The sequence below is a fragment of the Cervus canadensis genome, chromosome 8 (assembly GCF_019320065.1).
Source record: "Cervus canadensis isolate Bull #8, Minnesota chromosome 8, ASM1932006v1, whole genome shotgun sequence".
NCBI lineage: Eukaryota > Metazoa > Chordata > Mammalia > Artiodactyla > Cervidae > Cervus > Cervus canadensis.
Window position 1 is genome coordinate 56,223,114 of NC_057393.1, and position 21,052 is coordinate 56,244,165.

At 36.9% G+C, this 21,052-nt stretch overlaps 1 protein-coding gene and 1 non-coding gene across 2 annotated transcripts; both read right to left on the reverse strand.

Moving 5' to 3' along the window:
• Positions 1 to 441: 441 nt before the first annotated feature.
• LOC122446310 (mitochondrial import inner membrane translocase subunit Tim23) lies at positions 442 to 21,047 on the reverse strand. Its single transcript, XM_043476334.1, has 7 exons — positions 20,794 to 21,047; positions 18,188 to 18,246; positions 11,146 to 11,239; positions 10,847 to 10,931; positions 8,068 to 8,126; positions 6,222 to 6,332; positions 442 to 936 (listed from the first exon to the last, which is right to left on the reverse strand). Exons 1-7 carry the CDS (start codon positions 20,897 to 20,899, stop codon positions 821 to 823), a joined length of 630 nt encoding a protein of 209 aa, XP_043332269.1. The 5' UTR covers positions 20,900 to 21,047; the 3' UTR covers positions 442 to 820.
• Positions 8,655 to 8,856, reverse strand: LOC122446907. The gene has a single exon (XR_006271057.1). It is a non-coding gene; the product is annotated as a small nucleolar RNA SNORA74 (small nucleolar RNA).
• Positions 21,048 to 21,052: the final 5 nt, after the last annotated feature.

Below are 21,052 nucleotides of genomic sequence, written 5' to 3' on the forward strand. Positions count from 1 at the left end.
TTTCTCTATAATCATAATAGCCACCAGTTGTTTATTATGTATATATGTAACCTGGAGTGCAGTATTTGATTAATTTCATTTCATAATGAGAAAACAAACTCAGAAATCAAGTAATTTGTCCTTCCTTTCTTTAGCTTTCCCAGGGCTTCCTTAAAAACTTTCAGCTTGTCTATGTCATCTCTTTAATTGTCCCCAGTAAGACTTGAGTTAATATTGTTCTAGCACAGTAGACTAATGGTATAATAGTTGACCTGAAATATCTTGAGGTTGTTTAGTGTCAACTCTATTGGAGAAAAATTTTAACCTAGTTGGCTAATACTGCCAGTAGCCCTTCATTTCATCACAAACATGAAAACATGCTTTGGCCTATGGGAGCAGAGACAAATCAAGAGTAACTTTGGAGAAACACCCACTATGTTAATGTTGGAGTTAGGACTTCAGTTCTATTTTCACCCTTTATTGGGAATACAGAGCAATATTACAGTCTTGGATCATTAAATGAACAAATGTGGCTGATACAGTATTGACAGGCAGACCTGAATTCTGGGATTAAGTGGTTTTCCAGAAGTGGGTAGGAGCAAAAACAGATGCGAGATCTTCTTAAGAGAACCACGTTACTCAGTCGCCAAAGGGTGTTTTGTCTTCAACTCATTAAGGCTGGAAGGAGTGCCAGTCCTGGTCGACCATCCATGATCTTCATCACAGCACACTGGAATCTCTAGTTTTTCAAATCAGGTGTAAAGTAAATGCCTCCAGACTGACTTATAAATTGATCTGGGTGACTACTAAAGTGTCCTCCATTTGTAAACTAGCAAAATCTTCAGAGTGATTGTTGGAGCAAAGAGCCTTTCATGTGCTCCCAGTTGTTATATAGAGCATAGAGGCTCGTAAGTGTTAGTCCTGCGAGACCACCTCGTGCTACCCCTCGAAGACCGCCTGGAGAGGAAAAGAGGAGGCATCATTAACAGACCTGCACCGCACACTGTCTCGTCAGAGGGTTAAGTAAGAGATTCGCAGAGCTGAGACACACTCTTCATACTTAGAAAATTTCATCCCAAACAGAATAAGCTCTGAAAATAATAAACCAGGACTGAAATTCAGTAGAAACAGATTCCCCCTAAATCACCTGCTTAATATGTAAACTATGTATCCATAGTAACAATCTTTTCTTCACTTTTAATTTCACAGTTATCAGCATGGTTTTTTGACTTCTCAATCTGACTTGATCCTAGGACATTTTTGGACAAGACCTTATGCTTATTATTGAAATCCCAAGCAGATTAGTAATTCCCTGCTAGTCATAATTTAGAACTTCACTGGCACTGTCAATTGATTTAAGGCAGTATGTAAACAAGGTGATACCCTCTTTGGAAACAGTATTAACAGGCTTTGGACTCTGCACAGGTCCTCTAAATATTAACTTTGAAGACTCAAGACAGTGAAGAGAGATAAGATGGCTGTAATCAAGTTCTGGTGAAGCACCAACTTTCCTATTACCTATCCCTATTCTGATGTTTCAGAAAATAATCCAAATAATGAGCAAAGACGTAACTTAGCATCATCATGTTGTTGTTTAGTCACTCAGTTGTGTCTAACTCTTTGTTGCGACCACAAGGACTGTAGCCCACCAGGCTCCTCTGTCCATGGAATTTTCCAGGCAAGAATACTGGAGTGGGTTGCCATTTCCTTCTCTAGGGGATCTTCCTGACCCACAGATCAAATCTGTGTCTCCTGCTTGGCAGGCAGATTCTTTACCACTGAGCCACCTGGGAAGCTCCAAGCATTGTCATACTAGTTGAAAAACATTCCAGGATTAGGATCAGACTTTGAACTATTTTTGCTTAACAAAAGAATTTTTTCACGTGGTAAAAGATTATGGATAGGTATTTCATTTGAAATGCAGAAACAAAAGGTTTCAACCAGTTACCTGAAAATAGTCACCAAGTCTAGTAAAAGGAATGGGGTTACTCAAAGAAGCTTTTAAGAAATACTTGATGTTCTCTTACAGTTTCACAAATAAGTAGGGATAACAGACACTTCAGGTAGTCTGTGTTGTATCTATGGAGTATTTGTTGCAAGTCATGTGTTAGGAAAGCAAAGGTCCAGTGGTTAAGGTATACCTTATTAGAAGCCCTTTAGCTACACTCTAGTAGTTCCATGAAATTCAGTGACGCTGCTGAGTTAGAACACTTCAGACCAACCATTTCTGCAATGCGTGTCCTGCCAGATGGCTTCAGATGATAGATTAAAGGGTTACTCCCTCTAGGAGCCTCTCTAGCCTGAAGACTTTAGATAGCTGACTGGCTTAGGCTTCAACTCTGAAGTACCTTAATTATCTCTCTTAAACAAATGCAAACAGAAACTGCAGGCATCATCTATAAACAGCCCTCAAATATGTAGGAAGGGGGATGATAAACATAAAAAATTAATCACAGTAAATGGGAGATATCTCCTTCAAGTCTATCTTATCTTTTTGTATCTTGCCACACTTAAGATTAGGTATGATGGTTGAATTTGCAACTGTATTCAATGTGGCTGAAAAATGGGCTGACAGTGAACTTTATAGTTAGACCAAACTTCTAGAAATGGAAAAAATAAGCTATCAAGCCCAGGAAAAATAAATGCCATCTCCAACGGCATCACTACGGTTCAGTTATTAGAGCCAAACTTTTTGAGTGTAATGAATGTTTTTTTTTTTTTTTTTTTAACAAATGTTCTTTAAGCAGGTTACAAAAACAGAAGACCCTCCAGTGTAAACTGGAAACTATAAAGATTTAAGAACTTTGGGGCATCAGTGTCTCTTTAAGTGTTTGGGGCATATTAAGTGTCTCTTAACAATTTATCCCCTAGAATGCCTTCTACTTTCATACCAAAAGGAAACAAACTTAGTACAAAACATAATTGTTTTGTACTAGCCTTCTATGAAGGCTAAGAAAAAATTGTTTCTAGCACAACTGAGCAATTGTTTCTAGCAAGAAGATACCAAACATGTAGTGTATGATTTACTAATAATCACAGTAATCCTGACTCAGTGAAAATGAAAGTTGCTCTGTCATGTCCAACTCTTTGCGACCCCATGGACTATACAGTCCATGGAATTCTCCAGACCAGAACACTAGAGTGGGTAGCCTTTCCCTTCTCCAGGGGATCTTCCCAACCCAGGGATTGAACCTAGGTTTCCTGAGTTGCAGGCGGATTCTTTACCAGCTGAGCCACTAGGGAAGCCTGACTCAAGGGTAGCCTTTTATTACGTTTTAAACTCTTTCCAATAATGTCAGGGTTTTCTGGCTGGTTGATCTCTTAAAAGAGTTTAACAGCCTTGGCTTTAGACTTTCTGTAACAAAACCACCTTTGCCCAGTTAAGTACAGGAAGTTGATTAGCCAATACACTTGCTCTGAACACAGTGAAGCAAATGAGGCCAATGGTTAATCTCTATAAAGCAAAATAAACATGAGGCTTATGTGTCAGTTTTATCTTCTATCTTTTGGATCCTTATACAATTCTTCCAAAAAAGGGCAAATGTCATCTCTTCTAAACCTGGGAAAATGAGGCCCAGAATATTTAAGTGCCTAGTTTATTTGGTATAGAGCTGATTACTGGCAGAGCTAACACACTGAACTGATAATTACTTTAGCACAGGGGTCAGCACATTTTTCTTGAAATGGCTGGAAAATAAATACACTTTTTACCTGCATATTTCTAAAGAATGTTTATCTTGCTATTTCTTGATGTTTTGAGCCTACATATTGTAGGCACTTATATAACCATGTAAAATGTTAACTATTTTAAAATGTAAAATACATTCTTAGCCTGCAAATTGTGGAGAGACAGGCATCTGGCCAGCGGGAGTCTGCTGCCCTTGTTTTAGAGGAACGGCCTTACCTACACACTGAGACAGCTTACAAATTCAACAGATTTCTGCACTATTTAAATTGTTTAAAAAAACATTCTCTTTAAAACTGTGATAAAATACACATAACATAAAATTTACCATTATTAAGTGTACACTTCAGTAGCATTAAGTATACTGACACTGGACTACCATCATCCATTTTCTTTCCTTAATGATTTAGGCTGACTCTAGACTAAAGGAACACTTAAACTCTTTTCCAAATCCTTGAATCTGGGAGTTTTTTAAAAAATTCCTGCCACACAAAATTCTGTGCTTTGTCTTAAGTGGAGTCTAAACCAGAAATCAATAAAAGACACTGCTTTGCCTCTGTCAGCAATTTTGATGTGCTGAGTTAAACTAGTCAGCCAGGAACTAGGAACCAATGTTGGAATTCTGGGTCAGCAGATTATTTACCTCTTCTGTGTTCCACAGTTGCAATGGAAACTGAAATCTGAAAAACTGAAATCTACTTGTCACCTGACAAAGAATTAATGAATATTCTTTTTTGCTTTTTCTCTTCTGAGCCATGAGCATTCTCTTCCATAATTTATGTTGGAGATGTCCCAGGCTGGGTTAAAGATGCTATTCCTGCAAGAAGTCCTGGACACAGAAAGCTAGGTTTTCATTTTTTTCCTGTGATAATCCCAAGTATTCAGCCTTCCCCTTTGTATCTTTAAAATATGATGTGTCTTAAATGAGGTGGTAATTCAGTACATTCTTATACTTAAGGCTGCCCCCAACACAGGAAATGCTGTAATGGCTGACCCTGAGTAAGAAAACAGGGACTGGTGAGGACTGAGCTGAAGCTTCAGTGTCTATCCACTGGGGTAGCAGCTCCCCCAATTTAGCTCCTACCATTTGCTACCATATACAACTTGAGCTCTGTGTCTTCCATTTTTGCAAAAGAAGCTAAAATTTCCAGATTTTTGTGTGAAATCTGTTCCTTAAATTTTACTGTGATCTTTCATAAACAGAGTTTGGGCCGATTAAACACTTGCTGGCTGAGTGCCACCCTTGTGGTGCCAATTAAGGTTTTAAACTCCTTTGACCCCAAAGATTTTCAGTGTGAAAGTATTTTTAGGTTTTTAACAAGGTTCTTCTATGCCAACATTTTCGTGTACATAAAAGATATTTACTGTCTTATTGTACCTAGGAGCTCTGTTGATGTGTATAAGAATATGCATATGTTGCAAGAAGTCTTGTGAGATCTTAGGGATATAATTCCAAATGTTATCCATTTTCAATATTAAAAAAGCCTCTTGCTCAGATATACCATGAAATTTTAGATTTTATAATCCTGTAAGAGACTTCTCTCTCATTTCTAGTAAAAATGAGGCAAAAATGCTACTTGATGTTTGTGATGGAGGAATTACATAAGAACAAAAATTACTTAGTTAATCAAGTGTCTGAAGCATAATAAAGCAATCAAACAAAAGTACTTTTCAGAGGCTTGAGTACAGAACATAAAGAGGCAATTATGGCATAACTTTAGGCAATTTAAAACAGAAATGTGAGAAAAATCTGGGACTGTCACTAGTTTTATGATCTTTTGAAAAAGAACATCTTAATAATGTGCTCATCTATAAAACCGGGGTGTTATGATTATCACTTCACAGAGTTTAACAAGTTATATTAAGTGGTTATTACTGAGATTATAACCATAACTCAGCAAATGTTCATTTCTTTTCCATCTTAGAGGACAATTTTGATATTTGATCTTCATCCAAGTAATTTTGATTCAACTCTTAGGATTTATTCCACTCCTGTTCATAACAGCATCATGCACCATAGCCAAAGGCAGAAGCAACCCAAGTGTCCATTGACAGATGAATGAACAAAATGTGGTATATACGTACGATGGAGTATTATTCAGCCTTAAAAAGGAAGGAAATTCTGATACATGCTATACTGTTGAGAACATTATGCTAAATGAAATAAGCCAGTCACAAAAAGAAAAACACTACACGACTCCACTTCCATGAGGTACCTCAAGGAATCAAGTTCATAGAAAGTAGAATGGTGGTTGCCAGGGGCTGTAGAAGGGGGAAAGACAGAGTTGTTTAGTGGGCAGAGTTTCAGTTTTATAAGATGAAGAAAAGTTCTGGAGTTGCATAATAATGTTAATATTCTTAACATAATTGAACTGTACATTTAAACAGTTTGGATGGTCAATTTCATGTGTATTTTACAAAAATTAAAAAATAAAATCACAAACCGTGAGATATCAAAGAACACAATACTACCAAAAAAAAAATTCTTTTAAAAACTACAGTATGGCCAAAAAGCATACTATATTAAGAGACAGTTTCACCATTTAATGGTACCTACCTGTACATTTATACAACATGCCTGTCATGGTTCCAGCTGCTACTGTGTTAAGGTCATCTTCTGCACCTCTTGTTTTCTCAATGATGACACCAAATGCACTATAAAGCAAAGCTACAAGGGAAATGGAACTGATCAGTAATAAAAAAGTGAACTGAAAGTCAGTATGGCAATTATATTTAGATAAACGCATTCTACAGACATCATGAGACATATAAACAATGATCACTGAACACTGTTTGTAATAACAAAAGCCTAGCAACAAATCAAATGACTTTCAAGAGGGGACTGATCCAGAGAGACTTTCCACATAATGGAATGCTATTGCACTCAAAATACAGGAAAAGCTCTGTTCACTAACACGTAAAGCAGGCACATGTGTGTGTGACTCGATAGGCAAAGAAAATGTTTGGAAAGAAAAGAAATTTATTAGCTCTTTATGGAAAGTAACCCTGCGGAGACCCAGGAAGAATATCTCTTTCACTTCCATTTATTTGTTAGCAGCTCTACTTAGAATTTAGAAACAAAAGCAAAACACATGTATTTCTATTTTAAGAAAAATACGACTTCAAGACAATTGAGATTTAGTTTCTGCACATGTAAAAACTCTTAATAGTACTATTTAGCTTTAACAAGCTTTTCCCCTAAATCGCCATTCTCTTATGCCTATAAAGACCAAACAGCCATGAATGCATTACCTCTTCTCCTGTCCTTTCTCAAAATGACAGCAAACTCAGCCTCACAACTCCTCTGCTGTAAGTTTTTATACTTCTACAAAGGCTCTTCTTCCAGTTTCAATTTATTTAACTGAAACTAAACTTGAGCAAAACATCATAACTGATCACATTATAAGGAAAACATACAGGGTAACTGACCATTCCAGCTTGCTCAGAATTGATATTTCTAGAACATTAACTAAACTGACAATTTCCAGGGGCTCACTCTAGGTATGCAAGCAATCTCACAAGTATCAATACAAAGGAGGGTGACTGCAAGGAGGAGGGGTATTGGGGGCACAAGCAGCATATGGAAGTAGCCATTTACTAGGATCCCAAATGCAAATCTGACTTTGTAAGTGTGAATATGTACTGCTTCCAAAGCCTATGACAAGGCTAGGATCTCTGTCATACAAGATGCTTTTCTTATCTTTTGACAAGCTACCTACATTTTCTCTTATTTAGTCTGCCACCAGTTAAAGACTTTCAGATAAAGAAAACTGGCTGAGAGCATAAGTGCCATAAGTAAGCTTCTTATATAAGTCATGAATAATCAAAAGAGTCAATCATTCATAAACACTATAGTATGAAAGCATTTGTTCCTAAGTACTACTAAATTATACCTTCCTGAGAACTGCAAATATTTCCAGTATCTACAAAGGCCCTGTTGCAACTCAGGCAATTAGTCTGTGAAATCTCATTAGTAAACAGGATGATGAATGGGCTATTAGGAAAACATACCAGGAGGCCTGGATTCCTCATCATATCTACTACAGAACCTTGAACTTTTCCTAACACACAAAAACATTTGCCTTGGCGCTAAACTATCTGGATTTCACTGAGTTAAAATATGATTTTATTTGGTGTCTTGATGGGACAAGAGAGTATGTAGTGTTTAAAATATTTACAAAAGAGTATATTCACAATGGTATTAGTACCTGGCATTATTTTGCTATATATTAATAGTTTATGATCTTTTCCTAAGTAGTATTTACACTACTCACCAGAGTGGATTTAAACATAATTATGAACATCCCAGCACCAGAATTTTAGTTGATCAAATTGTTCATGATACATGTACATTCTTTCTTTGCAATGATAATGATTTATTAAAAAGTGACATATCTACTTACCCAGAGAACCTAGGGTATTAGCCCAAAGTGCCCCTTGCCTAGTCACCATATTCAAGATCCTACCAGGGCAGAAAGAGAAAGAATCTGTATTTAGAACCAGTATTTCTTTAGTATTTAGAAAAACCATATAACAGCAATTTTAAATGTATAAACACACACCCAAAGTTTTCTTAATTTTATTTTTTTAATTTTAAAACTTAACACCTCCTTAGAATTCAATAAGGATTGCTTTTACTTTACATAAATGAAGGTTAGGTTAAAAACTCCCAGTGTTTTAGGGCAATGTGCAAAGAAAATTCTAATTACTAAATACATAAAATTATTAAATATATAAAATATATATCCTGGAATGTATCTTACAAAGAAGTTTACAGAAACTGATCTATGTTAAAAAGAAAAAGACATTATAACAGACAAACTAGCTGATAATTAGTTTCTTATGTGTGTGTGGGGGGGGTAATATATTCTTAGAATATTAAGAAGAATCAAAGTGTGGACTACTATGGAATACAAAGCAAAATAAAAGACAAATACTCAAAGAGAAGCAAAAAGCCACCTAATTAGAATACCTGAAGAAAGTTGTACACTGTGTCTGCTTCCAGACTAGAACTAAGCAGCCAAAGTGAATGCTTAGCACACTCTCAAGGAAGCACAGCTCTGCCCTCACCAGTGCCAGACGCCACCAGAACAGTGATGAAGGCAACTGGAGAAGAAGACAGAACATTTCTCTCCCAGCAGTGTAACACTGTTACAGGAACGGTTCTGCCCCGACAGCTGACTACTGCTGGGAACCACGGAATTACAATAACAAGCAGTAAAAGAACCCATTTAAATTAATGCTCAATAATAACAAAAATTTCTTTTACTTCTAAAGGATTATTTAAAAAATTAGTAATGATTACAGATATTGTTAAATAATTGCTACATATTTACTAATATGTTAAGTTTAGCACTTAATTGTTTTTCATTTGTGATGAGCTTCTAAAACTATTAATTTTCATTATTGTATTGCTGGTGGCACTGCAAAGTGGCAAAGTTCTTTGGAAAATGACTGGGCAACATACTTTCATTTACTGGGTCCTTACTTACTTCCCACTGTAATCATGTCTCAATAGATTAAAGGCAGAAAGTAGGGAAACTTACCCAAGATCCCAATAAGTAATGAAACTGGGCTTTGAAACTACATAGATCTTTTCTGGCCTGAAACCCGATTATCTTTCTATTTTTTAAATGCTGCTGCTGCTGCTGCTAAGTTGCTTCAGTCGTGTCAGACTCTGTGCGACCCCACAGACGGCAGCCCATTAGATTCCTCTGTCCCTGGAATTCTCCAGGCAAGAACACTGGAGTGGGTTGCCATCTCCTTCTCCGATGCATGAAAGTGAAGTTGCTCAGTCCTGCTCAACTCTTAATGACCCCATGGACTGCAGTCTACCAGGCTCCTCCGTCCATGGGATTTTCCAGACAAGAATATTGGAGTGGGGTGCCACTGCCTTCTCCGTTTTAAATGCTATCTCTGTCTAAAAAATCAGAATGAGTGTATAAAAAAAATGATGTATAAGATTTTAAAAATCTGACTTTAAAAAAGCAAACTAATTCAACTCTCAAAAATTTAATAACTATGATGGTTTTAAGAAACAAAGGTTATCTTTTCTAAGAGACCTTGCAAATTGATATTTAATAATATGAAGCTGGGGACTTGTTTCAAAAAAATATGGGAGGGAAAAAAGAGATGGGACACAATTGGTCCTGGTGCTGGTTAATGGTTGTTGAACTTGTGTTACAGTTCATGGCTGTTCACTGTACTATTGTCTACTTTTGTAGATATTCAAAACTATCCATAATACAAGAGGTAAAAAAAAAAAACCTGGAGTAAAGAATGAATATTACGAATATAAATACAAAACTATTCAAGGATTTGAGCTTGTAAAGCAAGGGCAGTGATCCACACAGTAACAGGAAGGTGAAAAGTTAGACAGGCCTTCAGGCTTCCCAAGATCTAATTCTAACAGACCTGCTGCCATCTGCTGGCTAAGGAAAAGGAGCTTAAAGACAGACATGAGCTACTGAAGAACACATACGGTGTCCTTCCACTCATACGAAGCATAAAAATACACTTTAAAAAGAAAAAAACAACTAAATAATGTATTATTTAAGGAACAGCAAAAGGAACTGGTCATGTTTATTTCTTAAGCAGGGTGAAGATACACATAATGTACACTTTCTGACTTTTTTATTTGCACTTTCCCTTCTCTACAAACTTCAGTTTCCTAAGATAAGACTATCTTACTCCTTTCATAACTACCTCTAAGTTCTAGGAATTTCATGGAAATGTTCTGCACCTTTGCATTTCAGAAATGGAGCGTGAAGTCAATGAGAAATTCAAATGACAGCAGATTTAATAATTACTCTTATGTGCTTATTTCTTCACTTACCATGTCCTATGGTTTTGCACAGCCCTGAACAATCCAAATAATGTACTAGTAATTCAACAATTTGAAAAGCATGTAATATAGGCCTGCAAAATAGAACAGGTGTAGCTGAGAAGTTAGGTTGGAATAGCCCCAGCTGATGGACACTGATTCAAAAATCACTCCTAAAAGCTTAGACCCAGCAACTTGACTCCTAAATTCCTTTTATAATGAATAAGGGGGAAACACCAGCAAAAAAATTGACCAAAAATTATACAGTACTCTGAATATTGTAATCTCAAGGTCATGCTCATCAAGCCAAGAAGAGAGATTAATCCTCAAACATCAGTGTGTCATCACGTGAGACTTACTGTACATTTCTTGGTTTGGACCAGGCCATGTTCTGGGTTTCCTTCAATCCTAGCCGTAGACCATTCATTGCCCCAAATGCAGCCCCTGGCAAATCATAGTAATAATTCATTCAAATAATCAGCTTTATATTAAAGAGCAATTATACTTGATTCTTTCTCATTTTTATTTAATAAGAAAAAAATGTAAATAATGATTTCTTAAAAAACCACCCTGAAGCTATTATTTTAATTGCCTTGGATTTTAAGAACTTTTGACTACTTGGATTTAGGACACTTAAAAACCATATATAAATACCAACCTGTCATACAACATCCTCCAATGGTAAAGAAGGCCAGTTCAAATCTGCCCCGGGTTTTATTAGCTCCAGTTGGTAAAATAAACTCATCTGTATCCTACAGGGATAATAATGAAAATCAAGTTCAGCTCCCCTCAACACACGTATACTACTTGCAAAGTGTTTAATTTTTTAAAGGAGTTTTTCACAGAATGTAAAACGTAAATTAAGTAAAACTCCACTATACTTCGTCAAACAAAGATAAAACTTTCTGCAACAAAAGCAACACCTAAACCGAAGTGAAATGAAATACATAACATACAGTTATGCTCATTAGTTCTTAGGAGAAATTCTTGCTCAGAATTTAGCTTCTCAACGTAAGTTTGATAGATTATACGTAATTTGCCTTCATGATAAATTTGGCAATTTAAGAGTGCCATCTCTATAGAAAGGCAAACTGAAAGCTATGAGAGGTAACAAAAAACCAGTCTGGAAGGAGAAAATAACTCATTCTGTAGCTATTAATACTATTTATCAACCACCATTTTACTATATGTAACACCAAATGATCATAAAAAACGAGGAGAAACTATAGAAGTACAATAGACTGGATCACTTACACAAGGGCAAAAACACCACTTCAACAGTTCTTAACTGTTTGGAGGGCATATATTCCTTTTATAATCTCGGAAAGCTACTAGAAGGAAAGCTACCCTCCTTCTAGTAAATGCATACACAAAATCTGGTATGAACTTCCTGCCCAAATCCTAGGCTGAGAAGCATCACTGTAAGCACAACAGGATTGATTCTGCAATACAATATACTTTTATGAAGAACAAATACATTTCTGCCAAGCTTTCCATAGAAAATTAGCTAAAATTAGCTCCTGAACCACAGCACACACCCTTAACAAAAAATGCTAACAAATAAACATCCCTTTGGCAAACACTGACCTTTGGTAAATGCATTCATGACTAGGAAAACTGTGCCTCTGCGGTAGTTTTGATTTCTGGCTTGTGCATGAATTCTTACCAAAAATTGTACAAATAAATAAGCACATGTACTCTTATCACACAGAAATAGTCTGCTGAGCAATGATAAACAAATCTGAATAGATTCTATGTCGAAATATATTAAACATATATTAGTAAGTTCTGAGTGCTTCCTGACTTTTCAAGTAATGACTTAGTTTTAAATTGTGCTTCTTGTTTAAGGTTTTTAGGAGTGCTGTATTTAATATGATAAGGTAAATATGATAATTATTTATGATCCAGAAATGGATCCCAATACAAACAGGGAAAAAAAAAACCAGATGGTCATAATCAATATTAGTAGGTACAAATGCATGTCATCACTGACTCACTCTTCAGTTAGTGAGTCAACCTTGCATTCCTGAGATATCCAATTACTCTTTGATGTTGTGTGTGTGTGCGCATTAAGTAGCTCAGTCACGTCTGACCCTCTGCGACCCATGGACTGTAGCCAGCCAGGCTCCTCTGTTCGTGGGATTCTCCAGGCAAGAATACTGGAGTGGGTTGCCATGCCCTCCTCCAGGGGATCTTCCTAAACCTCTGGCGTGTCCTGCCTTGGCAGGTGGGTTCTTTACCCTTAGTGCCACCTGGGAAGCCCTTTTGATGTTGTAAACTAAGTTGTTGTTGTTGTTGTTTCTTTGCAACTGTGTTAAATCAGCAACTCCTCCAAATCCCCCCCAAAAACAAAACCCCAAACAAACAAAAAATCAAACCCCCACAAAAACAAACAACAAAAAACTGAGGCTAATACAAACCTTAAAATATATAACCCCTAATTTCAAATGTTTGTATTCATCAGACCACTCTTATTTCCACAGGCTTCTGAATAATAACAACCTGATCTAATAAAATAAACTCAGGTAGTAAAAAATTTTTTTTTCACATGTACTGATTTGGTTTAAGATTTCATTAAAAAGATTCCCACTTTATTTAATGATCTCTTATAACTTTGTAACTTCTCACACAATATTTTTTATGGGGTTCAAAAACTAATTACTTGTTGCTTTTACATATAAATCTTTAATTTGTGCTCTGATCTCTGCTCCTGATTACAGAAGTGCATATAAAGAAGCAGGCAGCCATTGCTGTTGTACCCTCCCCACCCCTACTTATTCCCAGGGTTTTGAAAAAAAGCTGGGAGCTGGTCCCCTTATTGTTTCCTCCTTCATGAACTAGATATTAAAGACAAGAACATTCAAAAGCAATTTTATCTAAAGGGAAAATTAGAACGAGACAACACACGTCCAGGAAAAAAGTGTAGGCTCTGAAAAGAACTGAGAAGAGCTTAAGTTTATATACTTCAGGCTGGTCCTCAACACAAAGATAGCCGGTATGATTAAAAAACCAAAAACAATAACCAAATAAAAGCAAACCCTCAGGGAAGGCAGGAGAATCTGATCTCCAGAGTTAACCACATTATTAGAAATGTCTGGTTTTCAACAACAAAAACAATCACAAGCCATACAAAGAAATAGGAGAGTATGGGCCATTCAATGAAAAAAAAAATCAACAGAAATGTCCCTGAAAAACACCTGACAGTAGATTGACTAGGCTTTAAAAGAAAAGCCTAAATCTAAATGACTTTAAAATAATCATCATAAAGATGCTCAAAGACCTAAAGAAGATGTGGAGAAAGTCAAGACAATGTATGAACAAAATAGAAACATAAAGAAAACCTAGAAAGAAACCAAAAAATAAATTCTGAAACTGAAAAGAACAATGGCTGGTAAATACACTAAATGGATTCAAAGCCTTGAGCAGGTAGAACAGACAATCACCAACAGTAAGACAATAGAAATTACTGAGTCTTAGGATCAGGAGGAAATATAACTGAATAGAAGTGAACAGAGAGCCTAAAGGATCTGTGTGATGTCACAAAGCAGACTAAAATACAGACTGTGAGAGTCACAGAAGAATGTTCAAAGAAACAATGGCCGAAAACTTCCAAATTTGATAAAAGAGATGCAAGTGAACATTCAAGAAACTCAATTAAACACTGAGTAAGATACATTCAGAGAGACCCATACTGGGATGTATTAAAATGAAAAGTTTTGAAAGTTACAAAGAGAGATTCTTGAATGTAGCAAGAGAGAAGCAACTTACATATAAGGATCCTCAATATGATAATCAGTCAATTTCTCAAGAGAAACTTTGGAGGCCACTAGGAAGGGGGCTGATATATAAAACTGTCCTTTAAAAATAAAGGAGATATTAAAAATTCCCAGAAAAATAAAAGCTGAGCTAGTTTGTGACCACTGGACCTGCCCTGCAAGATATGATGAAGGGAGTCCTGCAAAGCACAATGAAAGGACACTAGACAGTAACTCATAGCCTGATGAAGGGACAAAGTGTAATAAAAGCAAAAAATGGACAATTATGAAAGTACTACTGTAGCTTATGTTTTTGACTCCCCCTTTGTATTTCTACATAACTTTACATTTTAAAGGATTTAAAAGAATTATTAGATTATGTTTTTGAGCACATGATGTATAAAGATACAATTCTGTGACATCAATAATTGAGAGGGGCAGGGTCAGTTGGTAAAGGAGCAGTATTTTTGAATGTTGCTAAAGTTAAACTGGTATAAATTCAAATTAGTGTTATAACTTTAGAAAACTGCTATAAACAACCAAAAAAAAAAAAAAAGGTTATGAGAAAGGAATTTAAACAATTCCTTACAGAAAAAATCAAACACAAAAGAAGTTATTAATGTAAGAAGGGAGAGACAAAAAAGTTAGGTTACAGAAAATGAAGAGCAAAACACCAAAAATCTCTCCTTAGCAGTAACCACTTTAAAGTGTATTCAACTCTCTAGACAAAAGACAGAGATTAGCTCAATGCACTCAGAAATGTGATCCATTTATACATACGGTGCCTACAACAGATTCACTTTACTTCCAAAGACACAAAAAGACTGAAAGTGAAAGGATGGAAAAAGATATTCTATTCAAATAATAACCATAAGAGCAGGGTGGCTGAACTAACATTAGAAAATAAAAGGTTTATAAGAAACTGATATTATATCAATAAAGTTTCAATACAGCAAGAAAATACAATTATAAACACTTATCTAGTAACAGACCATCAAAATATATTAAGCAAAGTGTCAGTCAGTCAGTCATGTCCGAATCTTTGTGATCCTATGGACTGTGGCCCACCAGGCTCCTCTGTCCTTGGGATTTCCCTGGCAAGAATACTGGAGTGGATTGCCATTTCCTTCTCCAGGGGATCTTCGTAACCCAGGGATTGAACTCGCATCTCTTGCATTGGCAGGCAGATTCTTTACTGCTGAGCCATCAGGGAAGACCCCATAATAAAGATCAGAGCAGAGATAAATGAAATAAATTACTGAAATCAGAAATGAAGGTGAGGATATCACTACTGATTCTACAGAATTAAAAATGATTATAAGAAACTGTCATTAACAATTGTATGCCAACAAACTGAATGTCCTTGATAAAATGTACAAATTCCTAGAAACACAAAACTTACCAAGAAACAGAAAATCTGAAGAGACTAGTAAGAAGACTGACTCACTAATTAAAAAAAAAAAAAAATCTCACAACAAAGAAAAACCCTGGACCTGATGGCTTCACTGGTAAGTTTTACCATTTAAAGAACTAACCCCCAATCCAGGGGTTCCCTGGTGGCCTAGTGGTTAGGATTCCAGACTTTCACTGCCATGGGCTGGGTTCAATCTCTGGACAGGGAAGCTGTGGAGCACAGATGGAAAAAAACAAAAAACCCCAAAACCCTAATACCAATCCTCAAACTTTTCCTAAGGTGGAGGAAATACTTGGAACATTTCATGACTCTGTGTGTGAGGCAACTATGATCATACCAAAGCCAAACAAAAACACTACAAAAAAACTACAGACCAAAATCCCCTATGAACACTGATGCAAAATCTTAAACAAAATTCTAGGAAACCAAATCCAGCAGCATATTCAAAAGGTTATACATCATGACCAAGTGGCACTTATTCCTGGGATGCAGGATGTCCTAATAAATGAAAACTCATCAATGTAATACACCATATTAACAGAATGAAGGGGGGAAAGAAAACCCACATGACCATCTCAATTGATGCAGAAATAATATTTGACAAAATCCAACATACTTTCAGGATAAAAACTCAACAAACTAGGAACAAAAGGAAACTACCTCAATATAATAAAAGGCATACATGAAAAACTCACAGCAAATACCACATCCAAAGGTGAAAGACTGAAAGATTTTCCTCTAATACACATGAACAAGGCAAAGATGCTCATTTTTTTTTTTTTTGGTCACTTCTATTCAACATAGTATTAGGATTTCTAGCCAGAGCAATTAGGAAAGAAGAATGAAAAGGCACCCAAATTAGAAAGAAAGAAGTAAAAATTTTTTTCATAGATGATCTTATATGTAGAAAATTCTAAAGACTGCACAAAAAACCCTGTTATAACTAATAAATAAATTCAGCAAAGTAACAGGATACAAAGACAACAGAAAAAGCAGATGCATGTCTACAAACAATAAACAATCTGAAAAGGAAATTATGAAAACAATTCCACTTACAACAGAATCAAAAAGAATAAAAATACTTAGGAATTAATTTAACCAAGGAGGTAAAAGTCTTGTACAAAGCTGTAAAACTTGCTGGAACTAATTTAAAAAGACACAAAGAAATGAAAACATATCCCATATTCATGAATCAGACTTAATATTGCTAAGATGTCAATATTACCCCAATCTACAAATTCAATAATTCCTATCAAAACAGAAACTGACATTTTTGCAGAAACAGAGGAACCCATTTCAAAGGTCATACGGAATTTGAACAAACTCCAAAGAATCAAAACAACCTTGAAAAATGAAGAACAATCCTGAAGGACTCACACTTGCTGATTTCAAAACTTACCAAAGCTACAATAATCAATAAAATGTATGCTGGTGTGGTACTAGTATACATACAGACATGCAGATCAACGAAATAGAAAGAGTCCAGAAATAAACCTTTGCACATATGGTCAAATGATTTTTGGCTAGAATATTAAGGCCATTACACAGGGAAATGACAGTCTTTTGAGCAAATGGTACTGTAAAAACTGGACAGCCATATGAAAAAGAGTGAAGTTGGATCTTTACCTAACATCACATACAAAAATTAACTCAAAATGGATCAAAAACTTAAATGGAAGACCCAAAACTGTAAAACTCTTAGAATGGAATGTAAAATAGTACAGCTGCAGTGGGAAACAGTATAGCAGTTTCTCAAAAAATTAAAAATATGATTACCATATGATATGACAATTCTACTTTTGGATATATAATCAAAAGAATCGAAATGAGGATCTGGAAAAGGTATTTATACACCAAAATTCACAGTGGCACTATTCACCATAACTGAAACATGGAAGCAATCCGAGTGTCCATAGGACGCGTGAATGAATAAGCAAAATGGGATATTATGCAGCCTTAAAAAGGAAGGAGATTCTGACACAGACTACAATACATATGAGCCTTCAGGGCATTATGCTAAATGAACTAAATCAGTCACAAAAAAAATAAATACTGTACAATTCCACTTATTTGAGGTACTCAAGAGTATTCAAAAACCGTAAGACAGAAAGCAGAAGGGTGGTTGTCAGGAACTGGGAAGAGGATGGAAAAAGGAGTTACTGTTTAATGGGTATAGTTTCAGTTTTACATGAAAAGCATGGAACTGGTAGGTGGTAATAGCTATACAGTATTAGAAATGCAACCACTAAACAGTACAGTTAGAGATGGTAAATTTTGTTAATTTTACCACAACCTTAAAAAAAAAAAATGAAAAAACAAAACAAAAAACCAGCCAAACCCCCAAATCCTTTAATCAAGTGTCAGGAAGAGATGCAAGGCAAATCCCTACAGTTTGTGGGGGAAAAAGGGTGAATGAGGACCAGAGACTTGATGCCTCTAGAAGCACATATCACAGGTCAAGTCAATGTAGGTACCTGCGGTTAATTTTGTTTTAATGGTAAAGTAGAGGACCAGACTAATAAAATTCTTACCTGTACGAGATACCGTGGATCCACATTTAAATAAGGAGACAGAGGGTTCATACCAGTTACTAGAGAGAAAACAAAGAAATATATTGCAATACAAATTTAATTATTTCATTTAGCATTAATTTTGCTCTTGATTCTCCAATGTGTTCTGCAATTCTGATTTACAATGCATGGCAATTTTTCTCCCACTTTCCTTGTCTTATCCTTCCTGTGTGGCAGTTTAGGGGCTGACTCCTCCTGGCGCCCTCAATCCTGCACTGGTGTTTCAGGCTCTCGTATCAAGACACTGGCAGTAACATGGACCAAATAACTGAAGTAGCAGGAAGCACAGCCCAGTTCAACTACAAAGCTAATTTCCTTCTACTTTACTACAAAAATACCTGACAATTGTGTGTGTGTGCGTGTGTGTGTGTGTTAGTTGCTCAGTCGTGTCTGTCTCTTTGTGATCCAATGGACTGTAGCCCGCCAGGCTCCTCTGTCCATGAATTCTACATGCAAGAATACTGGAGTGAGGTGCCATTCCCTTCTCCAGGGGATCTTCCTGACCCAGGGATCAAACCCGGGTCTCCTGCATTGCACTCAGACTCTTTACTGTCTGAGCTTATATAGATTGCAAAGTAAGACTGACAAGAGGCAAATCAATTTCATGAAGGGGAAAAAAAAATCATTTGGGTTATGTGTTGTGTATAAATATTTTAAGGCAATTCCTTCAGATCTAAGTGTTGACAGTTGCTGACAAAGTTGATTTATATGATAGAGAATTCTAGGTCATCACCAGAAGGATGGGGGTCAGGACAAAAGAAAATGGGAGCTCTCCAAGGGCCAGACTTGAATTCCACTACCTTTGAAGACAGAAAAATTTATCAAGGAAAAATCAACTTCCTCACATTTTAAATTTAATCTTTGGATCCTCTGTATCTCGACTGTTCTTAAATCTATCCATTACCCAGGACTCTGTGCTCTTTTCATCAATTCAAAGTCCTATTAGTTTCTATATCCAGTATCTATCTTGAATTGTTACTTACCATCTTTATTGCTACCATCCTAGTCCAATCACTACCTAATTGGACTCCTTACTTGCTCCAGTCTCTCCAACTCACTTTCTTAATGGGTAATTAAAGTGATTTTTTTCAGAAAAGGAAATCAATCTAAATGGCTTCCACATACTCTTGTAACTAAGTCCAAACTCCTTATAAAACACTTCCTTAGCTGCCATTTCTTCCCCTCCAATCTCAGTATCTCCAGCCTCACCACCTCCCTTGTAGATTGTAGACACAATGGCCTAACAGCTGTTCCTTAAACACTTACCTCCCCTCAGATATTTGAATTGTATTCAGGTCACAGCTCAAATGTCAACAATCCTGAGTAGCTTTTCCTGGGCCATTTTTAAATGGCTTCAGCTCCCATTTGGAAAAGGAAATGGCAACCCACTCCAGTGTTCTTGCCTGGAGAATCCCAGGGACGGGAGAGCCTGGTGGGCTACCATCTATGGGGTCGCACAGAATCGGACAGGACTGAAGTGACTTAGCAACAGCTCCCATCACCAACTCAAAATCCTATTTGCCTTTACACATTTACCACTAACTGAAACACTTCACTTACTTGGCTCACTTCAATGGAATGGAAGCTCTGTGAAAACATCAGTCATTTTAAAAAACATAACTGCTGAAGTCCTGCACCCAGAAAACTCCATCTCAAGTACTCAATGAATAGTGTTTACTCCTTGATCTCTTAATTCACCTTGAAATCTTAATGTAACAATACCTTTTCACGTTAAGGCAGTGCCCTTTGTGCTCTGAAACTCATCAACTAGCCATATTCTATAACTTACTATATGCAAACTGTGTTCTAGATTCAGTTTTGACACAGGTGACGCTAGGAACTTTAAAAGCCGTTTTTGTTTTTGAGCATAAAAGACCTAAAGAGTAGAAAGATTCTCAAGATAAAAGTTTTATAAAGCTCCTATCGTTCACCAACTTCCCACTATCTTTAAGTCCACATTTTACTCATCCAGGTGAATACCCACAGTTAGAAAGTTCCAAAGATCTGGAATAGATATTCGTGGTATTTAGCAGAGGGCTAGGCAGGGTATTCGTGCCTCGGCACCCTATAACTTGAATGTTTCCTTTCCTAAAATTCTTTCTTGGCTTCTTTTTCATATCTATAAAAAAGTTCAGTTCTCCTCCAAGTTTCTCCACTTGTCTCGACGCATATTTCTTTCTCACCTGTATGCATTATTATTGGGTGTTTTGACCTGAAGGCTAGTACTTTGTGGTTTAGAATATATGACTTTGTGTTAAAAAGTTACCTATGGGCTCGATATGTGGGAGGAACGATAAGGCAGAAAGTCTAAATATAAAAGGAAAAAAACATGCAGTATCTCCTGGATCCAAGTCAGCCACAGAGAGCTTCTCCGGATCCCCGACTCCAAACACTCGTTCAGTGTTGGAAAACGCAGCCGTGCGACATACTAGCCCCACTACTGGTACTGAAACTTGTGACCGCTGCCAAAAAAAAAAGAGAGAGAGAGAGAGAACAGGACACATGGCACGTGTGGGGTGGTGGCAAGAACCAGTGGGAAATGTTCGCAGGCAAGGCCTGATACTTACGCGGGACTCCAGCCAAATCCGCGTGCGAGTAGCCTGCTCCGCCGGCTCCGAAAAAGCCGGCCAACCCTCCAGTGGTTTTGTTGCCACTACCCCCGCCGCCCTCCATGGTGTCGCAGCAATCTGCCCGTCTGCTTCTCCCCGCCGCCTCAGGCCGAGATAGTCTGCTCGGCCGTCGCTCCTCGGTACAGCGGGGAGACCCGCGTTACCACCGGCTCCTTCACACGCTGACCTTCCGGGCGCCGGTGTTAGCTGAATCTCA